Raw genomic sequence first — 18,606 nt, 5'->3', positions numbered from 1 at the left:
GGCTGGTTGCCTTCCCTTCCCGCTAGGTTGGAAGGTTAGACTAGGAGGGGCAACCCTGGCAGAGCGGGATGGATGCCTGTTTAGGTGGGCTTTGTTTGCTGCTGGGATCTTGACGTCCACTGCCAGCAATTCAGGCTTCAAACAGTTGGTAATCGTTGTCGTACGATGGATGGTAATGGTGTGTTTATGCAGATGATTAATACATTCGATCTATTTGAGTGTCTTGCTATGGTTCGCTCACTTAAACTTCAGGCATTCATAGGTTGGTACTCAATCATATAACCATCATGAAACCAACAGATCTGACATGAAAACAACTTAGAGCAGAATAGGTAGTCTCTTTTACTACCTAGTTATTCATAATAATACAGCCCTCATTGATAGACATACAGTGGAGATTTGCATTAACCCTGAGCACACCTCTCCATGATACACCACCCGTTCTCTTTCTTTACTGCCTTTAGTTCTTTTCGTTATTCTCAAACACGTTGAGGCCGAGACCCTCAGAGTCGAGCAGCAGCCTGTTCTTGGAGCCAGCCTCCTGGAGCTGGGTGGCGATGTACCGGGCGTTCTCAATCTTCTTGAGCTCCACGTAGGCCTTGTTCTTCTTGATGGCCTCACCGATCAGCTCGGCGGAGCGTGCCTCACCCTGCGCCTTGACAACCATGGCCTGCTTCTCCTGTCGCGCCTTGTCGACGATGAAGGCTGCTCGCTGAGCCTCTTGCTGGGCCACCTGCTTGGCCTCGACGGCGGCAGTGAATTCGGGGGAGAAGGCGAGATGCTAGTATACCATTAGCCATGCACACAAAAGCCAATCGCATGGTACATACAGTCAGAGACACATCATCGAGGAGAATGTTGAACCGGGCGGCTCGTCGGGAAAGGTTCTCTCGCACCAGTCTAGCAACCATCTCTCGCTGAGTGATGAGCTGGCTAGCGTTGAACTGGGCGACGACGCTCTTGAGAACCTCGTTAACAATCGAAGGCAGCACACGCTCGTCGTAGTCGGCGCCTAGTGTCCGGTAGATCTGGGGCAGGGCGTCGATCTGAGGCCGCGAGAGCACACGGCAGGTGATGTTGACCATCTGCAGGTCCTTGGTGCCCGTCAACGAGGCGACGTTGCGCGGCTTCGCTCGGACATCGTACACAATCGGGGTCTCGAACCAGGGGATGTTGATGTGAGTTCCTGTCCGGTTTTGTCAGCCTCCCAGCTCTTGATCACGACTACCGAATCGCCCGAGGGTCGTCTCTTTTACCTTCGGCGTAAATCTCCTTGCTAACACCGCTTATCCTCCGGTACTTGATGGCCCGGTGACCACCATCGACGTTGAACAGCGAGTTGGACAAGAGCACAGCACCACCAGCGATGAGCAGACTGGCAAAGACGGCACCGCCGGCTGCTCGAGGCATCTGAGGGCCGCCTCCACCATAGCCGCCGCGGGCCTGCTGCATCTGCCGAAGACGCCGCATAGCTTCCTCCTGCCAGTTGTTGTTTCCCGACATAATAGAATTGCTTCCGTCGCGAGGGGAGGAGAGTCGATCCGAGGCTGGGAGGTCGTTTTCAATGTGTCGTGGGTAGTCGATGATGGTGATGGAGCTGCTCGAGGGAAGCTGTTCGATAGTGGGTCCGGTTTTTCGCCGGCGTTTCCCGTCTTGAAGGTTGTGAATGGTCAGCAAAATTGAACTTGCCTTGGATTCGAGTCGCCTACCCTACAGTACATGGTGCAAAAGACGGGTTTGCAGTCAGTCATAGGTATACTAACTTAGCTTTTCAAGCTACCTATTGTTAGTAAAGACTTTAGATATTGTTCAATATGAAATCCAATTGGTTTCATTAAACTTGGCCTGAACAATCGGATCCAAAAGCCAATTTGGAGTTTCTGGCCTGTGATTTAATCTAGATGACTTCAAAATGCCTGCTTGACCACCTAACTACCCAGCCACTACAGAGCACAGCTTTACGCACAATTTTCACATCTACCTATGGATGTATTCAACGGAGAACAGGAAATCAATCACAAGCATCTTCAAACTTGAACAAACGCCTGACTAGGCATTGTATTTAGCCATCTGTATCTCGAGATCAGAACCACCACGCCCTGCACTATTAACAATGGTATCTGTAAGTACACAACATAGATGTATCCAAACCCCATTCGCCAAAGAGGCATGCCCCAAGAACAAGGATATCGTAGCTTACCCCCCCAATTAAGCGTGAAGGTATCGTCCACGCATCATCTCATCCCTCATCATGCCTCATCCGTTGTATCCCATATCATGCATGTATCCCGTATCCCATATCCCGTCCCGTCCCATGTCCCATACCCAAAAGCAAACAGTCGTCTATATATAATACTTGTCAAGCGAGGGCATATAACAAAGGAGATCCTCCACGAGTCGTCAAAGACTATTCCTTAATTACCCGCGTAGACCAATCTTGATCGTCTCACCAGCTCTGGGCTTTCGAGCATAGCCGGTGAGCATGCGGAAACCTGACTTGCAGTTTCGACCCTCCTCGAACACTGCGGCGACGCCATCCAGACACTTGCCAGCTTCTTCCATGGCAGCGCCTGTCGTCACCGTGTCGGCAAGTCGAAGCTCACCAGAGACCTTTTCCATCTCGCAGCGCAGCAGCCACCGCTCCCAGCTCCAACCACCAACAAGGCTGCACGCGCTGGCGATGTCGTCGCTGCTACCCATCACCATGGCCTCGAGTCTACACGTCCTAGCCTCCTCGCCATTGACGTTGTCCTTCAGAGGAGGGGTGGGTGGCCTGTACATGCTTCGCCGGGCCCCCATCGGCAAGCACATCCAGATGCGGCGGGTATCCTGGAAGCCGGCACGAGCCAGGCGGCCAAGCCACAGCTTGGTTGGGTTGGGATCATACCCAAGAGTTTTGAGAGCGAAGCCAAACTCGACGCTCTTGGCCAAGCCAACAGGGCCGGCGTTGATGATGTCAGAGTCGAGAAGGGAGAAGTCGAGATAGCCGCCAGGCTTGAGCACACGCATGCACTCCCTGAGGCAACCTTCCCACTCGTCTTCACCGTTCTCGCCGACAAACTTGAGGATGCTGTGAAGCTCCCTGGCAGAGATGAGGTCGAAGTAATTGTCTGAGAAAGGGAGCCGAGACAATCGCTCGACAGCCACCTGGCGATGGTTGGGAGGTCCGCGCACGTTGCAGTTGGACAACTGGCGGATCGCCTTGGTAGTGACAGTGTAGACCTTGGTAGTCGGGAACTGGAGGGCGCAGTGCCATGCCCAGTCACAGGTAGCCTGTCCACCAAGATCCAAGACCCTGGCGCGGTCGCGGGTTACACCATTCTCGTTGGGAGCCACCCGAGAGAGGCGAGCGAGTCGCTTCGTCACAGGGGCAGAGATGAGACGGCCGCCATTGAGCATCTTCATGGCAGCGACATGCCAAGCAGCAACGGTCATCTGGTTCATGGCCTCGGCCTCCTTCTCCCGGCGGAGCTTCTCAGGGTCATCGATGATGGTGTCATCACCACGAGCGACGTTGGCGCTGAGTCGCTTCTTGGCAGACTGAGGAACCACGCTGAGCTGGTACTTTCCGAGCAGCTGGTTGCGGTGAGCATCGCGAAGAGAAACACGCTGGGCCTGGATGGCCTCGAAGCGGGCGAGCTGGTGAACAAAGACATCCTGGCGATGGGTGCGGACAACATAGTCCTGGAAGGCTCGGTAGTAGGCAGACTCTCGTCGAACAAGCATGGAAGGCAGGCGCTTGGGATGCTCCGACGTCGAGATGAGGTTGGAGAAGCGGACTGTCTTCCTGTTGGAAGTAACGGGCTGTTCAGGCTGGACATGAGGCTTAAGCTGGAGCTGGATCTTGGGGCTTCTCGGGGAATCCTCCTCAGCTTCCTCAGCAATAGTGTTCAAGCCACCCTCGTCTTCAGGGGTATCGTCTTGCACGCCGCGGAGGTAGGCTCGCTGGGCACCGAGCCAGAGCTCAGTACGGTCAAGGTGTGCGAGAGCCTCCTTCTGTTGCTTGCGAGCATAGTCGGGATCGTAATCGACGACAATCTCGATAGGGGCGTCCTCGACCATAGGCGAAGGCGGCATGTTTGGGGTCTCGACAGTAGAGGCGGCCGTGCTGTGCGCAAAGGCAGGGCGAGCAGTGGGCATATCATCCGAGAAGTCATCCTCCTCCTTCAACTCAATGACTTGCTCAACAATGGCCTCTGAGGCAGCGGCGGGTGTGAACCTGACATTGCGGTAGAACTCCTCGGCAGAGTCTTTGCGAACGGGAATGGAAGGCACCGAGGTAGTCGTGTTTGTCGTGTTCCAGGGACATCGGTAGAACTGCTCAGCGGTTGTCGAAGTTGGAGGAGCCATCTCCTCTGGGGTCCTGGAAGGGATGTGCCAGGTATTCCGGGACCGGGGAGACAAGCCAGAGAAGAAGTTGCTTGGCGAGGGAATGTCGAGTCTCGTCAGCTCGGCGAGCGACTGTCGGTTTCGCCTGGGAGAGAAGCTTCTGCCATCTACCTGCAGCGGGTGGAGGTTTGTCATCAGTCGTGGTCGGTGTTGTCGCATCTCGCTGGTAGCCGGTTCAGGCTGGGGAACTTCAAGAACCTGAGCGGGTTGCTCGTGAGGATTCTCTCCGCTGGAGAGGGCATGGAGAGTAGCCAGAGCACCAGGCTGCAGCTGCACTCCAGACCAAGCATCCTCAGCGGCTGTATCATCACCTTCCATGACAGGAGTCGGGGGAGCGCTCATGGCCGCGAGCTGCTCAGATGTCAAGCTGCCGTCGAGAGATGGAGGCGCTGATATGGTTGGTGTTATTGTGGCATGCTGCTGATCCATGAATGTCACCTGAGCTGGTGACATTGGGAGCTTGGCGGAAGGAGTCAGAGGCACTGGAGAAGCCAACGTCTTCTTGATGCTCTCTACGGCGGACCACGGTTCAACAGAGTTGCCAGGTGTTTGGGGGATGATGAGCCGTGTTGGTTGCTTGGTTGAGGATTGCTGAGTCGGGGCCTGCCTCGACTTCAGAGAGTCCCTCCGCGGAGGGAAACTTTCCTCATCCTCATCCGTCACATCGTAGAGATCCTCAAACTCGGTGGCCTCGGTCATGACGCTCTGGCGGTTCCAGGGGTTGGTGGATGCCGTTGGGGAAGTGTCGGTAGCCGAGTTGGTGGAGGGCGAAGATGGGAGAACGGGGGCAGACAGATAATGCATTCCTCGTGGCGTGGGAAAGTGATCGCTTATCGGTGTGAGCCACGCCTCGATCTTGAGTTCATCTGTACGTCTCGCTCTGCCCCTGTTCTGACCCGCGCCATCGTCGCTGTCCTCCTCAATTATGGGATTAAGTCTTCCCCTGTGTCTTCGAGCCAGCGAAGAGTCCAGGGGGTAATATCGGTTTTGGGCATCAGCCATTGCCGCGTTTCCAAGCCAGCTATCCTCGATATCTGTCTCAAGGCCAAGGGCCAAACGCAAGGCTGATGTGTGTATTAGTCGTGATAGTAACGGGGGAATCGACGGCCGGCGCCGTGGTTAGAGTATTGTGTAAACGACAGGATGCTTCGGTCAACGAAGCTTCTATAAAGTGATCTGCAAACTGACAAAAACGAGAAAGGACTGAGGCGGAAGAAGGGAATGTGGAGGAATGGGGGCCAGGCCGCTGGCCGGGGGACTTCCATAGTCTTAAGTGGCAAAGGACTGGCCAAGAATTGCCCGAGCCTAACGTAAACTTCTGGGGCGGCTATTCGGAGGCTGGCTTAGGGCGAAATGAATGGGCGGCAAGAAGCTGCAGTGGCAGATCTAAGCTGACGAGTCTAGGTCTTCAAAGCGGCCTTGAAGTGGGCCGATGCGTCGCCAGACCCGGTTGCATGCGGCGGGCACGGCGAGGCGGAGGCGGGGGACAGGCATCTTCAGCGTCTGTTGGGAGAGCTGACTGGCAAAGAGCGGCGAGGCCATGGTGAGCGTCGTGCTGGCGGTAGACAAGACACAGAAGAGGTTGCGTCAAGGTGGGATCAACTCCCGGTCGCTGGGCTGGTTAATCCCCGCTATCGAGCGACTAGTGACTGAGAAGAACCAATCAGATTCAATATCGTGGACTGCTATTTTGAGATGACAGCGGTTGACAGGGGTCAAGCCTGGTTGCGCGCGCGAAGCTGTGATGACTGTGACGGGCGTGAGAGATGATTGGGCCGCCGAATCCATCTATGCAGCCAATGAGAAGTGTAGCGCGTTTCCTCGGCGGCTAATCTCCTTGGCCTGCATCACGTCGACTTGCGAGAACGCCGTACCGGTTTGTGATAGCCCAGCTTGAACGCATGATGGGTGTTCACGACGGGACGATGCGGTCGCTCGATTGATACAAGTCATGCAACAGAGCCGGCCCGAACGGGTGGTCGCCGAACGATATGGCTGCCCTTCAGCATGGGTGGTCTAGACTCTATGCTGTCAAGTGGCTGTGAATTCTCCATGGTGAAATCTGAGAGGCCAACTTAGGCGGCCGTGTTTGATCGATCAAAACATCCATGGGTGACCGGAGAGATCAAGCCGCCCGCTGGACAAGAGTTTGATCCGAATGTTTGTCTTGTCAGGCAAGGGTGTCGTAGGCGAAGTGGCGGAGGCTTCAGCGCAAGATCCAGACCCTGGACCGTAAGATGCCTATTGCAGACGAGCAGGGTTGAAAAGACCAGGGCTGAAGAAACAAATCAGGAAAGCAGGGAAAAGTGACGAGACCCTCCCGTGTGACTTGGCCTTGGGATCCAATGGATCCCGGTTCAATGGAGTTCAACGGGTGGTAGATTCTACCCGCTGTGCGTGACAAGAGTGTGATGTTTGTATGCATCGTGGGGGGGCTCAAGAAGCAATAGTTCCGCGAGGTTGCATGCGCGCATATTGTTCCAATGCGCCCCAGTCTCTAGCGTCATCAATAGCCGTGTTTCTTGGTTGTGACATGCGATGTGAGAGACTTGGCCAGAGCCTTAAACAGGACGGGTCGTGCAGAAGAAGATCTTGATGCCTCAGACATTCACCAAGATCGAGAAAAATTGTTAAGGACCGTGCTGCCTCAGGCCCTCAGAGATGGGCTCCGTCACGGCCCCGCCGTCCCCGGCCCGGCTTCGCACGCTCAGCCCAGCTCAATGCGAGCCCCTCCATGAAATTTACCCCGCCATGGGCCGAAGGTCGTCGTCGATCCAGCACGAGCAACGCGTCTCGCCATACAAACACAGCAAGGCTTTTTTTGCTACCCATACTTTTTGACCCCAACCCACATCTACAATACCCATGGCCGATGTAGAACAGCCCGAGGGCGAGCCTCAGGGCCGTCATGTCACTTACTGCGGTGGTACGCGTCTGCTTTCCTCTCTTTCATCCAATCTCGATTCCCAAGGAGCTCAATATCTGACCATGTGCCTACAGTTTGCACCCTGCCCCCTGAGGTACACCTCCACCCCCTGACGAGCTTCCACGCTTCGAGAGAGACCCCCCCGAGCTGAATGATCCGTCCAAGTAGTATTGCGAGTATGGCGGCACCGTCAAAAAGTGTCAGGAGTGGCTGCAGGAGCACGAGCCCGCCCTGTACGAGCAGATTTGGTCCGCAGGTTCGCCTCACCACCCCCAGACACCAACGCCAATGATCATGCGATAACCCCAATGCTAGAGGCCCTCGAGGCTGCCACCGCGTCGCTGTCCGTAGAGGCCCAGAAGCGAGCCGCAAAGGACGCCCAGAAGAAGACTGCCAAGGCTGAGGCCGCCGAGGCTAAGCAGGCCGATAAACTGGCCAAGAGCGTCGTCACCATCAAGCGTATCGAGCGGAACAAGAAGAAGTTTGTCACGGCCGTGATAGGCCTGGAGGCATTCGGTTTGGAACTTAAGAAGGTGAGTCCGCGAACTCTTTCACACATGCCAAGTTTCTGTACTGAACCGGCCCTAGGTTGCAAAGGACCTTGGCAAGAAATTTGCTACCGGCTCTTCGGTAACCAAACTCCCTGGTGGAGGAGAGGAGATTGTGGTGCAAGGTGATGTTAGCATGGAGTTGGAGGAGTTCTTGATTGAAAAGTACAAGGAGATACCAGAGGATCACATCGAGCTTGTCGAGGACAAGAAGAAGAAGAAGGGAGGCGCATAGATTAGCGCATGTAAAGCCATTCGTCATTGAAAAGGCCTCAACTGGCCATTGTAATGCTCGCATATACTCTCTCCCCTGGGCGTTCGCAGTTGTCATTTATGCTAACCCAAAACCTTTCCTGTACACCGTGTTCCGCCATCCCCTTAACGCCGATCCAGAGAAAATCAAACAGTTTCCAACCCCAGTTCATGCTTCATCAGAATTCGCCTCATGCGCGTTTCCGCAGCACTCGTCCCGTCCCCGTGGTCGCAGTAGATTTCGCAGCAGTCTTTTTGGTAGTTGTTGTTGTGCCCTTGCGAACGGAGCTCGCAGTAGTCTTCTTGGCTGCAGCTCCCCGGGATGCAGCCCCCTTCCTCACCACGGTTCCTGAGCTGGCCTCGCTCGTCTCACTGTTAGCAAGGGATCTACGAGCAGTTCGCGTAGTCGGCCTGGAAGCAGGCGCTCGAGAAGCTGTCGTTGTTGCTGCGCGCCTGGTCCTAGTAGCAGCCGTGGTGCTGGTCGAGCTTGTGCTAGCAGTTGAAGCGGTCGTCACCTTGCGTGCAACCCCTGCCCTCGTGGCCTTTGCCTTTTCCACCATGCTGGAAAGCATGCTTGTGGCTGTTGCTGAGCGTGCAGTTCCTGAATTCTTCAGCGGCGAGGCTGGACGTGCAATGCCAGACTTGACGGGGGAGGCTGGCCGAGATCGGTTCGCCAGCCTCGAGTTGGAAGAAGTTGGCGAAAGAATCTGCGCAGGTCGAACGTGAGCGATATCTGGGTTTGGTGCACCCCGAACCCTCTTTTTCGCATTCTCGTTGTGCTCGACCTCGTTTTCCTTGTCTCCTGAGATGGCATCGCTAGGAAGGATGTGTTAGTTTGTTGTTATTGGCTCAATTATTTGGATAAACACCCACCTCATACGCTTCTTGGTACGCGTCATTGTCCTTGCAGCGTGTGCAGTGGAATGAAGTTGCTTCTGGGGGCTTGTCCGAGTCGCAACCGCTTTCCTGAGAGCCGCAGATCTTGTGGCTCGTTGTTGTTCCTGTTCGAGGAACTTCTGAAGTAGGTCACCCATCTTGACGTGCCTCATGGACATGGGTATTCTGTTGATTCGCATTTCGACACGTGAACGGACGGTTGTCGCCATGAAACTGTACTGGGCTCTCAATCGTCGAGCGCGTTCGGTGACTGGGATGCAGGTCAGTCGCGCGTCTTTGGGTGCGATATTGAAACCGCGTACTCTCAAGTTGCATATTATCAATCATGGCCTGCTTCTGCTGCATGGTAATTGTACCCGGGGCTCGCCTCTTGATAGGGCTTCGTGGATATGCTGAAGGGCTCCCTGCCCGCAGAGGAACCGTTTCGGCCATGGCCAACTTTCTCGGTGATGTGAGTGGTTGTTCTGAAGCTTGCTTCTTCGATCGCACGGGAGCCATTTTGTTTTGTCGTTGAGGCGCAATGCGCGTCTGTTGAATGCGTCGGCGTGACAAGAATGATGAAGTCGCTGGGTTTGTCTACCCCGGGCGCGTATGTCAAGTTGGTTAAGATCTTGGTGGAGCCCTTCGGGAAGTAAACAAAGCTGAGCGGGCTCTCCGAATTAGGTAATCATCCAAGCTTCCCTGACGCAAGCATTGAATGCGCGGAGGCCCTCCAGGTATCGCTACCTGCCAGCTAGCGCTTATCACTGCTGTAGGCAGGTAGCTGTACCTCCACCCATACCTAGCTCAAGACACGGCCAGGCTGAACTGCCTTACGACACTGGGGAGCTTCGTTTGCCTCTAGCCTTCTCACCTCCATCCAAGCTCAACACCAACACCAGTGCACCCTCTATCTGCTGTCTTCTCTACCCCCCTTCAATCTTCCTCCTATACTCGCACCACCTGGATATCTCTCACAGCGTCCCGACAGACAGCCAAGATGGTTCTCGAGGCGGTCATGGTTGTCGTTGACAACAGCGAGAGCAGCAGAAATGGCGACTACCAACCCACCCGATTCGATTCGCAAGTAGACGCCGTCAACATCACGTTCCAGACCATCACACAAGGCAACCCCGAGTCCTCTGTGGGCTTGATGAGCATGGGCGGCAAGGGACCAGAGGTGCTGGTGACTCTCACGACCGAGCAGGGCAAGATCCTCGAGGGCTTGCATCGGACAAAGAAGAAGATTGGAGGATCCTCCCACCTCAAGACAGGCATTCAGGTGGCTGCTGTACGTTGATGTTGTTCGGATGCCGTCTGTGGATTTATGCTGACCCCTCCTGTAGCTTGCTCTGAAGCACCGCCAGAACCGATCGCAGAAGCAGCGAATAATAGTCTTCGTCTGCTCCCCCATCGAGGAATCCGAGAAGGAACTCACCACGCTGGCCAAGAAGATGAAGAAGGCCAACGTTACCATCGACTTTGTCCTATTTGGTGATCTCGACGACGACACCACCCAGAAGAAGCTTCAGCTCTTTATCGATACCGTCAAGACCAGTGAAGGCTCCCACCTGGTCGTCATCCCTCCCAGCGCCAAGCTCCTCAGCGACCAGTTGATCTCGACCCCCATCCTCCTGGGTGAGAATGCTGGCGGATCCAGCGGCGCTGGAGGTGCGGGTGGCAGCAACGAGGAGTTTGAGTTTGGATTCGACCCCGCGATGGAGCCAGAACTCGCTCTCGCTCTGCGCATGAGTATGGAGGAAGAGAAGGCTCGACAGGAGAAGGCGGCGCGCGAGGAGGAGGAGGCTGCCAAGAAGGCGTCGCTTGAGGGCGTCAAGGAGGAGGACGAATCCGGCCAGGGCAGCGGATCCAACGACAAGAAGGGCCAAGACAAGGGCGATAAGAAAGGCGACGGAGACAAGATGGATACTTCATAGTAGATTGCGATCCAGCTATGTCGACGCCGCGGTACATGTACAATAGACACGGGCTAGGGGTTTAGACGACGACAAGAACATCAAAGCCATAACCACACATTATCCTCTGCTACTCGGTGAATCTGTCTTGCTATTCCCATGTCTATCGATTATTGATCTCCCTGATATAAGACAACAGTTTCCGGTCAAAGATGTCGCAGCGTATAGGCATCTCGAGTGAATAAAAGGGGTTCTTCATGACGTAGTCTGCATAGAGGTCATAGATCCTGCGGATGGTGACATCGACGTTGGCCTGGGTGGTGTCGGTGAAGAGCAGGAACTTGGTGCCCGTGATGGTGTTGAAGCACTGCATGCGAAAGTTTTCCGTCTCTAGCACCTCCAAACCTGATGAGGGCTCTGGCCTGTTGCCTGGGGGTGTCGAGCCTGGGAGGTTCTTGACGGGGTTGAGGCGCGCCGTGATGGCGTGGACTCTGAGGCGTTGTGAGCTGGTGATATCCAATATGAGAGGGGGACTTACCCGTGGAATGTACCGGCAAGAACTAGATAGTCGTTTGTGCTGATCTGTTGGAGGCCATCTTGGAAGTTTTTGTTGAAGATTAAGCCGCCGGCCTTGTTGATGATGATGAGAGCAAAGACGGTCCTGTTAAGCCTGGGTTAATGCTGTGATGACCAAGTGATGAGACATACACTTACATCGTGTTTGGTTCATGCAACGACCTATTAATTGTATAACGCAAAGTTCCGCTAGCCCTTGAGGCTCACCAGTCCGTCGATATCATGGGAGACCAGCTATGAGCCAGGGTGAGAGGGAAGGGTGAGATGGAGCTATGAGATGTTAGCCGTGAGCAGGGAATACGGGTTTGTAGAGGTACATACCGAGTCGCGTAGTTATCGCCAAAGGTTCAATCACACAAACAAGACCTCTAGATGGCCTTAGGCTTCGCTGGTTATGGTCTCCTTTCCTCGGGGGTTGATATGATGGACGAGCTGGCTGGGACTGGGACCGCCACGCGACTCCATCCACTGGCACTCCAGCTGGCACTGAGAGAGCCCCACTCATTAAGCTGGGGTACGTACACCAGGAACCAAGGACGCCATCCAATCCATCCTTTCCTTTGACCTCAGAAAGCCAACCATCCTCTTTTTCATTCTCGCAACCTCGACACAGCAAACAATCAAACACGTCCTTCTCCGAAACCACGCCTCGCGCATATCGTCGCGCACCGTAAACGATACTCGTCAGCCTCGCGCGATCCGATACAAGCTTCCAATTTAACCACACGTCCAAAAGCTTATCACCAAAACCACCATGGAGAACGGCCAGGCTCCCAAGCCAAAGAGGATCAACCACCCCCGAACCTCGCGCCCTAAGCCCCCGCCTCCGGGTAACGAGGAGGCATCCACGGTCCTCAACCTCGGCGAGTTCCAAGAGGTCGACACCCTGACCCTCTCGGAAGCCGCCCTGGTCCTGAACGCGCTGGTCGCCAAGCGACGGAACGACCGCAAGAACGTCAACGAGACCGAGTAATGGCGCCCTGTTTCTTTGCTCACTACCATTGGGGCAGGCTGACATGTGGTTCTACCGGCTAGAATGCTTAACCAGACCCTCACCTACCTCGACCATTTCGCCCGATTCACGCAAAAGGAGAATGTCGAGGCCGTAGAGCGCCTCCTCAGCGCCCACAAGAACCTGGCCAAGTTTGAGCGCGCGCAGCTGGGTACGGCCATTCAACAGCAATATCCGCGGCGGAGGGCCAGCTGACATTGAATTTAGGTTCACTATGCTGCGAAAACGCCGACGAGGCAAAGACTCTGATCCCGTCACTGGCCGACAAGATCAAGGATGAGGACCTCCAGGATCTCCTCGACGAGATTTCCAAGCTTCAGAACAGGTGAAGCGTTAAACAACAGAAGAAGAGGGACGAGATTGATTTACCACGAGAACCGGCGATTGGGACTTTGCTTTTGTTTTTTCTGGGTGGTTGCTATAAAAAAAGAAGATAAAATTCGGGAACGAAACGTGGCCAAGGTTTGAGGACGAGAGCTTCACTTTTTTTTCTCTTTCCTTTTTTTCTGACTCTGTCTTATTTTGGCATTTCAGGCGCATAGCGGGAATGGGCAAACCGCATAACTTGACAACATATTACACTGACGATTCGCCTCACGGGCATGGCATGGGATGTGGGAGACTTCGACGACAACCGTGCTTGGACAGAGCTGTTGGCAATCTCTTGTACTATCGATATTACGACGCAAAGACTTAAATCGATTGCTTTATTGTATGATGGGGAAGGGTGCCAATATGGTGTCAGGGTGTTGTTGATGGAGCTGCTTTTAACGTTATATGCCCTACTAGAGACCTATGAGTAGGTAGAGTTGAGACCTTTATATGGTTGGCCAGGGAGCCTATGAACAATCATGGAGTACCTCGAGTTGCCTGGGGTAAGTCTTATCATGGTATCACTTTCAAGAGTTTAGCTGACACGTTTGACTTGAGAGTTGATTAGACAAAGAAGCTCGACATGACTATCTTGCGCTTCACACTACTTCACTCATTTAAGCAGCCTTGGCAGCCGCGCCAACAAACTTGTCAATCTCGGCGATAAACTCCTTCGCGTTACCATTGTCTCCCCGATCCTGCTGAGCCACGTGCCTCGAGAATGCGTCCTCTGGCTTGATGACAAACTCGGGGATCGTGACGCCTCCCTTCTTCCACACGTACGTCTTGCCGTCGGCCGCCCGCTCGAACCCTCGTAGAGCCTTGGGCTTGTAGCTCGAGATCTTGTTCATGCGGTACCGCACAGACGGGTGGATCATCTCGTACGTCTCGCCCAAGTCCCGGCCCTTGTCGTCCTTGCGGTACTGGCCTGGCGTCCGGTCGATGGAGCCGCCTGCGATCATGGCGCCTGTGAAGCTATCGACGATGGGGCCAGTCGCCCAGCCTGTGATGGTCTCCTCGGGGATCGACCGGACGTCTGCCTTTCTGATGCCCGACCTGTCCAGTCCGGCGGCGAGGCGGCTTGTGATGATGCCCTTGCCGTAATCCTTCTCTTCGCCCTTCTCGATGTTGTCCAGGAGAGGTTTCAAGAGGTTGTATCGATCCTCAACCGCTGACTGACCCAGGCCAGCGAGACTGCCATCTTCGATGAACTGAAGATAGGGGGCAACTTGCTCACACATCCAAGCAAAGGAGATGAGCGCAATTTCTAGCATGATCAGTACAAGGTCTTATTGTTAGTCTGTGGCATAACTCACGTTCAAAGTCTCCCTTCTTATCCGTCAGGAGATCATCGTTGCCTCCTCCAATGTTGATGTGAACACCAGGGAACCAGACCTGCAGCAGCTCCGACTTGTTATCCTGGAGCTGCTTGTACATCTCACCGTCGACAACGGCTGACCAAGTGTCCTGCAGCTGCTTTGGGCTGGCACTTGGGTTCTTATGAGCTGCCTGCCACTCAGCCCAGAGCTGCTTGAGATCCTTGGCTGGCTCGGCTGGACGCTGATCATCGGATGGGTAGTGCCAGAGCGAAGGTGAGAATGGCCCTCTGTGCTCGTCAAGAGCTAGTGCATGGAAAGCATGCTGGATGTCTGCATCACAGTCAGCCAAGAAGTTGGCACCGATTGGTTCAACACTCACAGGGGCTGAGAGAGATGTTGTGGAAGCCAGGGTCCTGGATGCCCATCGTCTTCTCGAGGAACTTGAGGTTGAACCTAGTCCAGGGCAAGTCTGGAATACCCAGGCTGCCAACCGTGTCAAAGACACCAACAACCTTGACAACACGAGATGCCTCAGGGGCGTCGTGGTGAGGAGGCCGCTGCCACTTGGTCAGTCCCTGGGCGCTCCCGTTGGCCTGCTGCTTCTCGGGAATGCCATTGACCCAGTCCCTGTAAGCCTGGCTCTTTCGGAAGTGGTGGCCATCGGGGTTCTTCTGGTAGAGGGCATACAGATCCGGGAAATCTTGGAGATCCTTGGGACAGACGATGCCAATGTCGGTGACGAGTCCCGCTACAGCGCGAGCCGTGTAAGCGCCACGCGAGAATCCAAAGCAAAAGACCTCGTCGCCGACGTTGTAGTTGAGGACGAGGAAGTTGTAAGCCTCAATGACGTTGCCGACGAAGCCAACACCGAAGCCGCCCTGTCGGTTCTGCTCATCCTGGGCCAGGTCTCCAGTGCCAATGCCAGCGTCGTAGTAGACTACTTGCTGCCAGACCTTTCCGTCCTCGTCCTTGCCGCTGCGGGCGACAGAACGGGCGATCCTGGTGACATTGGAGGGGATGTTCTTGAGTCCGGACACGGACGACTGCCACGTACCGTCACAGCAGATGACGAGACGCTTCGGTGCGGCAGAGGCGTCCTGGTTGGAGTCGTGATGTGACTCGTCGCCCAATGGCAAGAAGCCTTGCGAGGTAGATACTGGCTCAGAGGGCATTGTGAGAGATGTGTATATGTAGGTGACTGCTCGTGGATGAGGAAGAAACAGACGCAGTCAAGCTGACGGCAGACATCCTGGTGCTTTTATAGACCTCATCGTGGATCTGTCCAGGTTTATGTCAGACTGTCGTCGTCAAGGGGCGTCTGCGAGAAACACGGCATACCAACACCATCTACACAAATACAAAAACATCTCTCGCCCAAGACTTCACCATTGACCGTCTACATTATTTCGAATACCCTCTTCTTTCCCCCGCATTGAGGGCTTTTCCGCTGTCGACATGAGCGACTCAGCTCAAGCCCCCGCGTTGTTGTGTCTCAGTCGGCAGTCCCAGAACGGCTCGATAGTCGTTCGCCCCCTCATCTTGGCGGAGGACTGTGTTGGATTGTGATGCCCTGATAGGCCCGAGTCGAGAATGAGGCAAGCTGTGGTGAAACTATCTCGGAGCGGCAAAGATGTCGTGTAAACCATCAGATGCAAGAAGTGCACCATAGGAAACATTGAGCGAGCCCTTTCTCTAGGCCGAGGGAACGCCCAATTGCTCAATGAGCAAATGGCATTGATTCAGCTCTCGGCATCGACAAGTTCACGCAGGCTGACATCCATCCCTGTAGAAGCCCGAAATGCCATGGCCTGTAAGACTGTCAGCTTGCAAGCTTGCGAGAGTGATACAGCAGATACGGATGCTCACCCGACTCCGCTATAGAGCGGGCCGCAGCGGGAGAGCCGAAGACCCGAGTGTCTACATGCATCCCTCTTGATCCAATCCAAGAAGTTGCTTATCATCAACATGACGAGAGGGGCGCCTTGCAGGGCAGATCTACGCCACATGGGCTTTGTTTCAACCTATTCGCGTTCCATAATACCAAGCCGTATCGTACAGAAAAATGGGGTATTATCGACGACGTGCAACGCCAGCAAATGCTTGTCAAAAGCCACCTTTCAACGCCAAAGCCCCTCAGCTCCCCTTCCCTTTCCATAACTAGTTCCCTGCATTTCCTAACGCTCATCCTGACCTAGAGCCCGATACTGGTTCCAATGGTTGACATATGTGTGCTGCTGCCGTTCCCTCAGCGAGGCATTGAGATTGGCCCGTGGATCGACAGGACCTGCAGGCTGAACGGGATGTCCGTATGAAGGCGTGGCGCTCATGGAACCTGTTGAGTGAAACTGAGACTGTGGTTGAGACTGTGAGCGACCCTGTGGGTTAGCCTGTGGGTGAAACTGTGGGCGAGGATCCTCTCTGGCGTCACTGAACTTGACTGCAGGAAGCTCAACTGGGACGTTGCTGGTCCCGTCCATCTCGAATGTGTTGCTCGGTGGCCGGAAAGGATCATCCGTTCGGTCAGCCCGTCCTGCGAAAAGAGTCAACATTATTGCGTCAAAGACATTTGTTAATATCGAAGCATACCTCCAAAAGGCGCAAAGGGATCGTGGTCCTCTCGAGTCCCCGTGGTATGGGGAGAGACGCCATAGCCCAGCCACTGGTTCTTTTCGCCATTGCCGTCATCACCATCGGCCATGCCAGAGTTGTCCTGGTTGAGTCTTCGACGTCGAAGGAGAGCAAACACCAGAACGGCCAAGATGGCCAGGGCAGCGGCACCACCAACAGCTGCTCCGACGATGGTGCCTGTCGGGAGCGAACTGGCGCCCTCATCTCCAGCAAAGGGGTCTGAGCCGTTCGTCTGAGCCGGGGAACCTATGCCAGTGCTTCCAGATGTTGGCCAGGTGCCTTCGTCGACCCAAGAAGAGGAGCTGGTGCTGACCTCGGGCAAGAACTCTGGTGTCTTGTCGGTGATGATGAGAGTGTGCTTGGTGACGGTGACCTTGTTCGGGTTTGGGATCGTGCGGGTAGTGCCCGAGTCGGTCATGCTCTTCGAAGCTGATTCCTCCATCTCTGTCTCTGTCGCAGTTGCATCATCTGTCTGGGTCGATTCGTCAATTGAGATGGTCGACCATGGCAAGTCCTCGTCGTCGGCTGTAGTGGTCGGCCGGGTTATGGTGCTCGTGATCATGCCGGTTTTGGTTTTATGCCCACTCTCTGTGATGAACTCCAGGAAGGATGTTTTCAGGTTGAGAAAGATGCAGCCGTCACCTGGGAGGCACGGGTCGTAATCACAGCAGCCAGACCAGTCCATGTCTGGGCTGCAGTCCCAGTGCTTTTCGCCAGGATCGCACCTGGTGGTGGTGGAAGCAGCGCTGGTAACACCCATGATGACAAACAGGGGGAGGAAACACAGACAGAGAGGAAGTAGTCGATTATGGAGAACAATAGAGGAAGAGAAAAGAAGGGAGAAGGGGGAAAAGAGCAAGGGCCCCATGTTTGTGACCTTGAGCGACGTGCCGTTGGCAACCAGTCGGTCAGTTTGCAACAAGCAGGTCGCAGCTGCCGTGAATCTGAGGAGAAACCGGAGGGCGGTTGGTACTTAGAAGGTCGCAGCGCCCAAGGCCGATGATATTGCTTTGGGCTTTGGCATCAGGGCGAAGTGGAAAACGAGACAATAGGTGAAGTTGGAGGAGATGGTCGCGTTTGTGTTGGTGACGGAGGAGAAAAGAAGGCAGGCGTTCGTCTGATGTTGGTGCCGTAGCTGTAGGTGTAGGTAGCCTCAGCTTCTGTGCCAGGTGTTGACAGCTGCCGGGCAAATCTCGCCGACCGGCCCGTAGAGCACAGAAGGGAGAAAACAGTAGCAAATAATGACGCCTCGAGTAACTGTTTTCCTCCCCTTTCCCTCCCCTTTCCCTCTTCACAGCAAACGGGTCGTGGGACCGAGTCTCGGCCAAGCGTTTCCTCTAGGGGAGAAGGGTAGGAGTACCGAGGCTCTGTGACAGGTAATCAGGACGGATCATAGGAAATGCAAAGAGGTGCATGATGAGAGAGAGACTCGGATTGGAATTCAGAGAAAGAAGTCGCACAGGCAATATCGACTTGACAGTTGCAGTGCTCGCCACTGCCCAAGCGTGTAAAAGCAACTCCTGTCGATATCGACTCCCCCATTGACATCAGCATTTCACCCCCAGATTTTTCCCTCCCTTGCATCAATAGCAACATGAAACGTCTAATTCCGGTTACACATTTCCCTCTTCGGGCGTGACAATGTTACGCGAATGCTTCCAAATAGATCACGATACCCGTCCAAGCCCCTACACTCCTTTCCCTTGTCCTCCCTCCTCGACTCTACACTATAGAGATACAAAGCACAAAGGCAGCTGCATGAAGCGTAATTCCAAATTGACCTGCGTTAGAA

At 54.7% G+C, this 18,606-nt stretch overlaps 9 protein-coding genes across 9 annotated transcripts; 3 read left to right on the top strand and 6 right to left on the bottom strand.

The window, feature by feature from the left end:
* Nucleotides 1-460: 460 nt before the first annotated feature.
* On the bottom strand, nt 461-1,623 carry NCS57_00071700 (Prohibitin; the record flags this gene model as incomplete). The annotated part of the gene is made up of 3 exons (XM_053050797.1): nt 1,257-1,623; nt 831-1,186; nt 461-781 (listed from the first exon to the last, which is right to left on the bottom strand). Exons 1-3 carry the CDS (start codon nt 1,501-1,503, stop codon nt 461-463), a joined length of 924 nt encoding a protein of 307 aa, XP_052919312.1. The 5' UTR covers nt 1,504-1,623.
* A 795-nt stretch (nt 1,624-2,418) lies between these two features.
* NCS57_00071600 (Methyltransf-11 domain-containing protein) lies at nt 2,419-5,391 on the bottom strand (the record flags this gene model as incomplete). Its single annotated transcript, XM_053050796.1, has 1 exon — nt 2,419-5,391. The coding sequence occupies one exon, from the start codon at nt 5,389-5,391 to the stop codon at nt 2,419-2,421; it is 2,973 nt and encodes a 990-aa protein (XP_052919311.1).
* A 1,863-nt stretch (nt 5,392-7,254) lies between these two features.
* Nucleotides 7,255-8,098, top strand: NCS57_00071500 (Translation machinery-associated protein 22; the record flags this gene model as incomplete). Its single annotated transcript, XM_053050795.1, has 5 exons — nt 7,255-7,315; nt 7,390-7,409; nt 7,484-7,571; nt 7,631-7,848; nt 7,904-8,098. 5 exons carry the CDS (start codon nt 7,255-7,257, stop codon nt 8,096-8,098), a joined length of 582 nt encoding a protein of 193 aa, XP_052919310.1.
* A 208-nt stretch (nt 8,099-8,306) lies between these two features.
* NCS57_00071400 (Nbl1-Borealin-N domain-containing protein) lies at nt 8,307-9,510 on the bottom strand (the record flags this gene model as incomplete). The annotated part of the gene is made up of 3 exons (XM_053050794.1): nt 8,307-8,931; nt 8,989-9,262; nt 9,315-9,510. The coding sequence occupies 3 exons, from the start codon at nt 9,508-9,510 to the stop codon at nt 8,307-8,309; spliced, it is 1,095 nt and encodes a 364-aa protein (XP_052919309.1).
* Nucleotides 9,511-9,991: 481 nt separating this feature from the next.
* On the top strand, nt 9,992-10,928 carry NCS57_00071300 (VWFA domain-containing protein; the record flags this gene model as incomplete). The annotated part of the gene is made up of 2 exons (XM_053050793.1): nt 9,992-10,282; nt 10,338-10,928. The coding sequence occupies 2 exons, from the start codon at nt 9,992-9,994 to the stop codon at nt 10,926-10,928; spliced, it is 882 nt and encodes a 293-aa protein (XP_052919308.1).
* Nucleotides 10,929-11,070: 142 nt separating this feature from the next.
* Nucleotides 11,071-11,707, bottom strand: NCS57_00071200 (Trafficking protein particle complex subunit; the record flags this gene model as incomplete). The annotated part of the gene is made up of 4 exons (XM_053050792.1): nt 11,071-11,398; nt 11,446-11,568; nt 11,622-11,645; nt 11,691-11,707. 4 exons carry the CDS (start codon nt 11,705-11,707, stop codon nt 11,071-11,073), a joined length of 492 nt encoding a protein of 163 aa, XP_052919307.1.
* Nucleotides 11,708-12,237: 530 nt separating this feature from the next.
* Nucleotides 12,238-12,824, top strand: NCS57_00071100 (RPOL4c domain-containing protein; the record flags this gene model as incomplete). The annotated part of the gene is made up of 3 exons (XM_053050791.1): nt 12,238-12,452; nt 12,519-12,646; nt 12,703-12,824. The coding sequence occupies 3 exons, from the start codon at nt 12,238-12,240 to the stop codon at nt 12,822-12,824; spliced, it is 465 nt and encodes a 154-aa protein (XP_052919306.1).
* Nucleotides 12,825-13,484: 660 nt separating this feature from the next.
* Nucleotides 13,485-15,358, bottom strand: NCS57_00071000 (DUF2235 domain-containing protein; the record flags this gene model as incomplete). Its single annotated transcript, XM_053050790.1, has 3 exons — nt 13,485-14,134; nt 14,184-14,516; nt 14,566-15,358. 3 exons carry the CDS (start codon nt 15,356-15,358, stop codon nt 13,485-13,487), a joined length of 1,776 nt encoding a protein of 591 aa, XP_052919305.1.
* Nucleotides 15,359-16,360: 1,002 nt separating this feature from the next.
* NCS57_00070900 (uncharacterized protein) lies at nt 16,361-17,682 on the bottom strand (the record flags this gene model as incomplete). The annotated part of the gene is made up of 2 exons (XM_053050789.1): nt 16,361-16,716; nt 16,773-17,682. The coding sequence occupies 2 exons, from the start codon at nt 17,680-17,682 to the stop codon at nt 16,361-16,363; spliced, it is 1,266 nt and encodes a 421-aa protein (XP_052919304.1).
* Between the last annotated feature and the right edge of the window lie 924 nt (nt 17,683-18,606).

The sequence above is a fragment of the Fusarium keratoplasticum genome, chromosome 1 (genome assembly GCF_025433545.1).
Source record: "Fusarium keratoplasticum isolate Fu6.1 chromosome 1, whole genome shotgun sequence".
Classification (NCBI taxonomy): Eukaryota; Fungi; Ascomycota; class Sordariomycetes; order Hypocreales; family Nectriaceae; genus Fusarium; species Fusarium keratoplasticum.
This window is presented reverse-complemented; position numbering and strand designations above follow the sequence as displayed.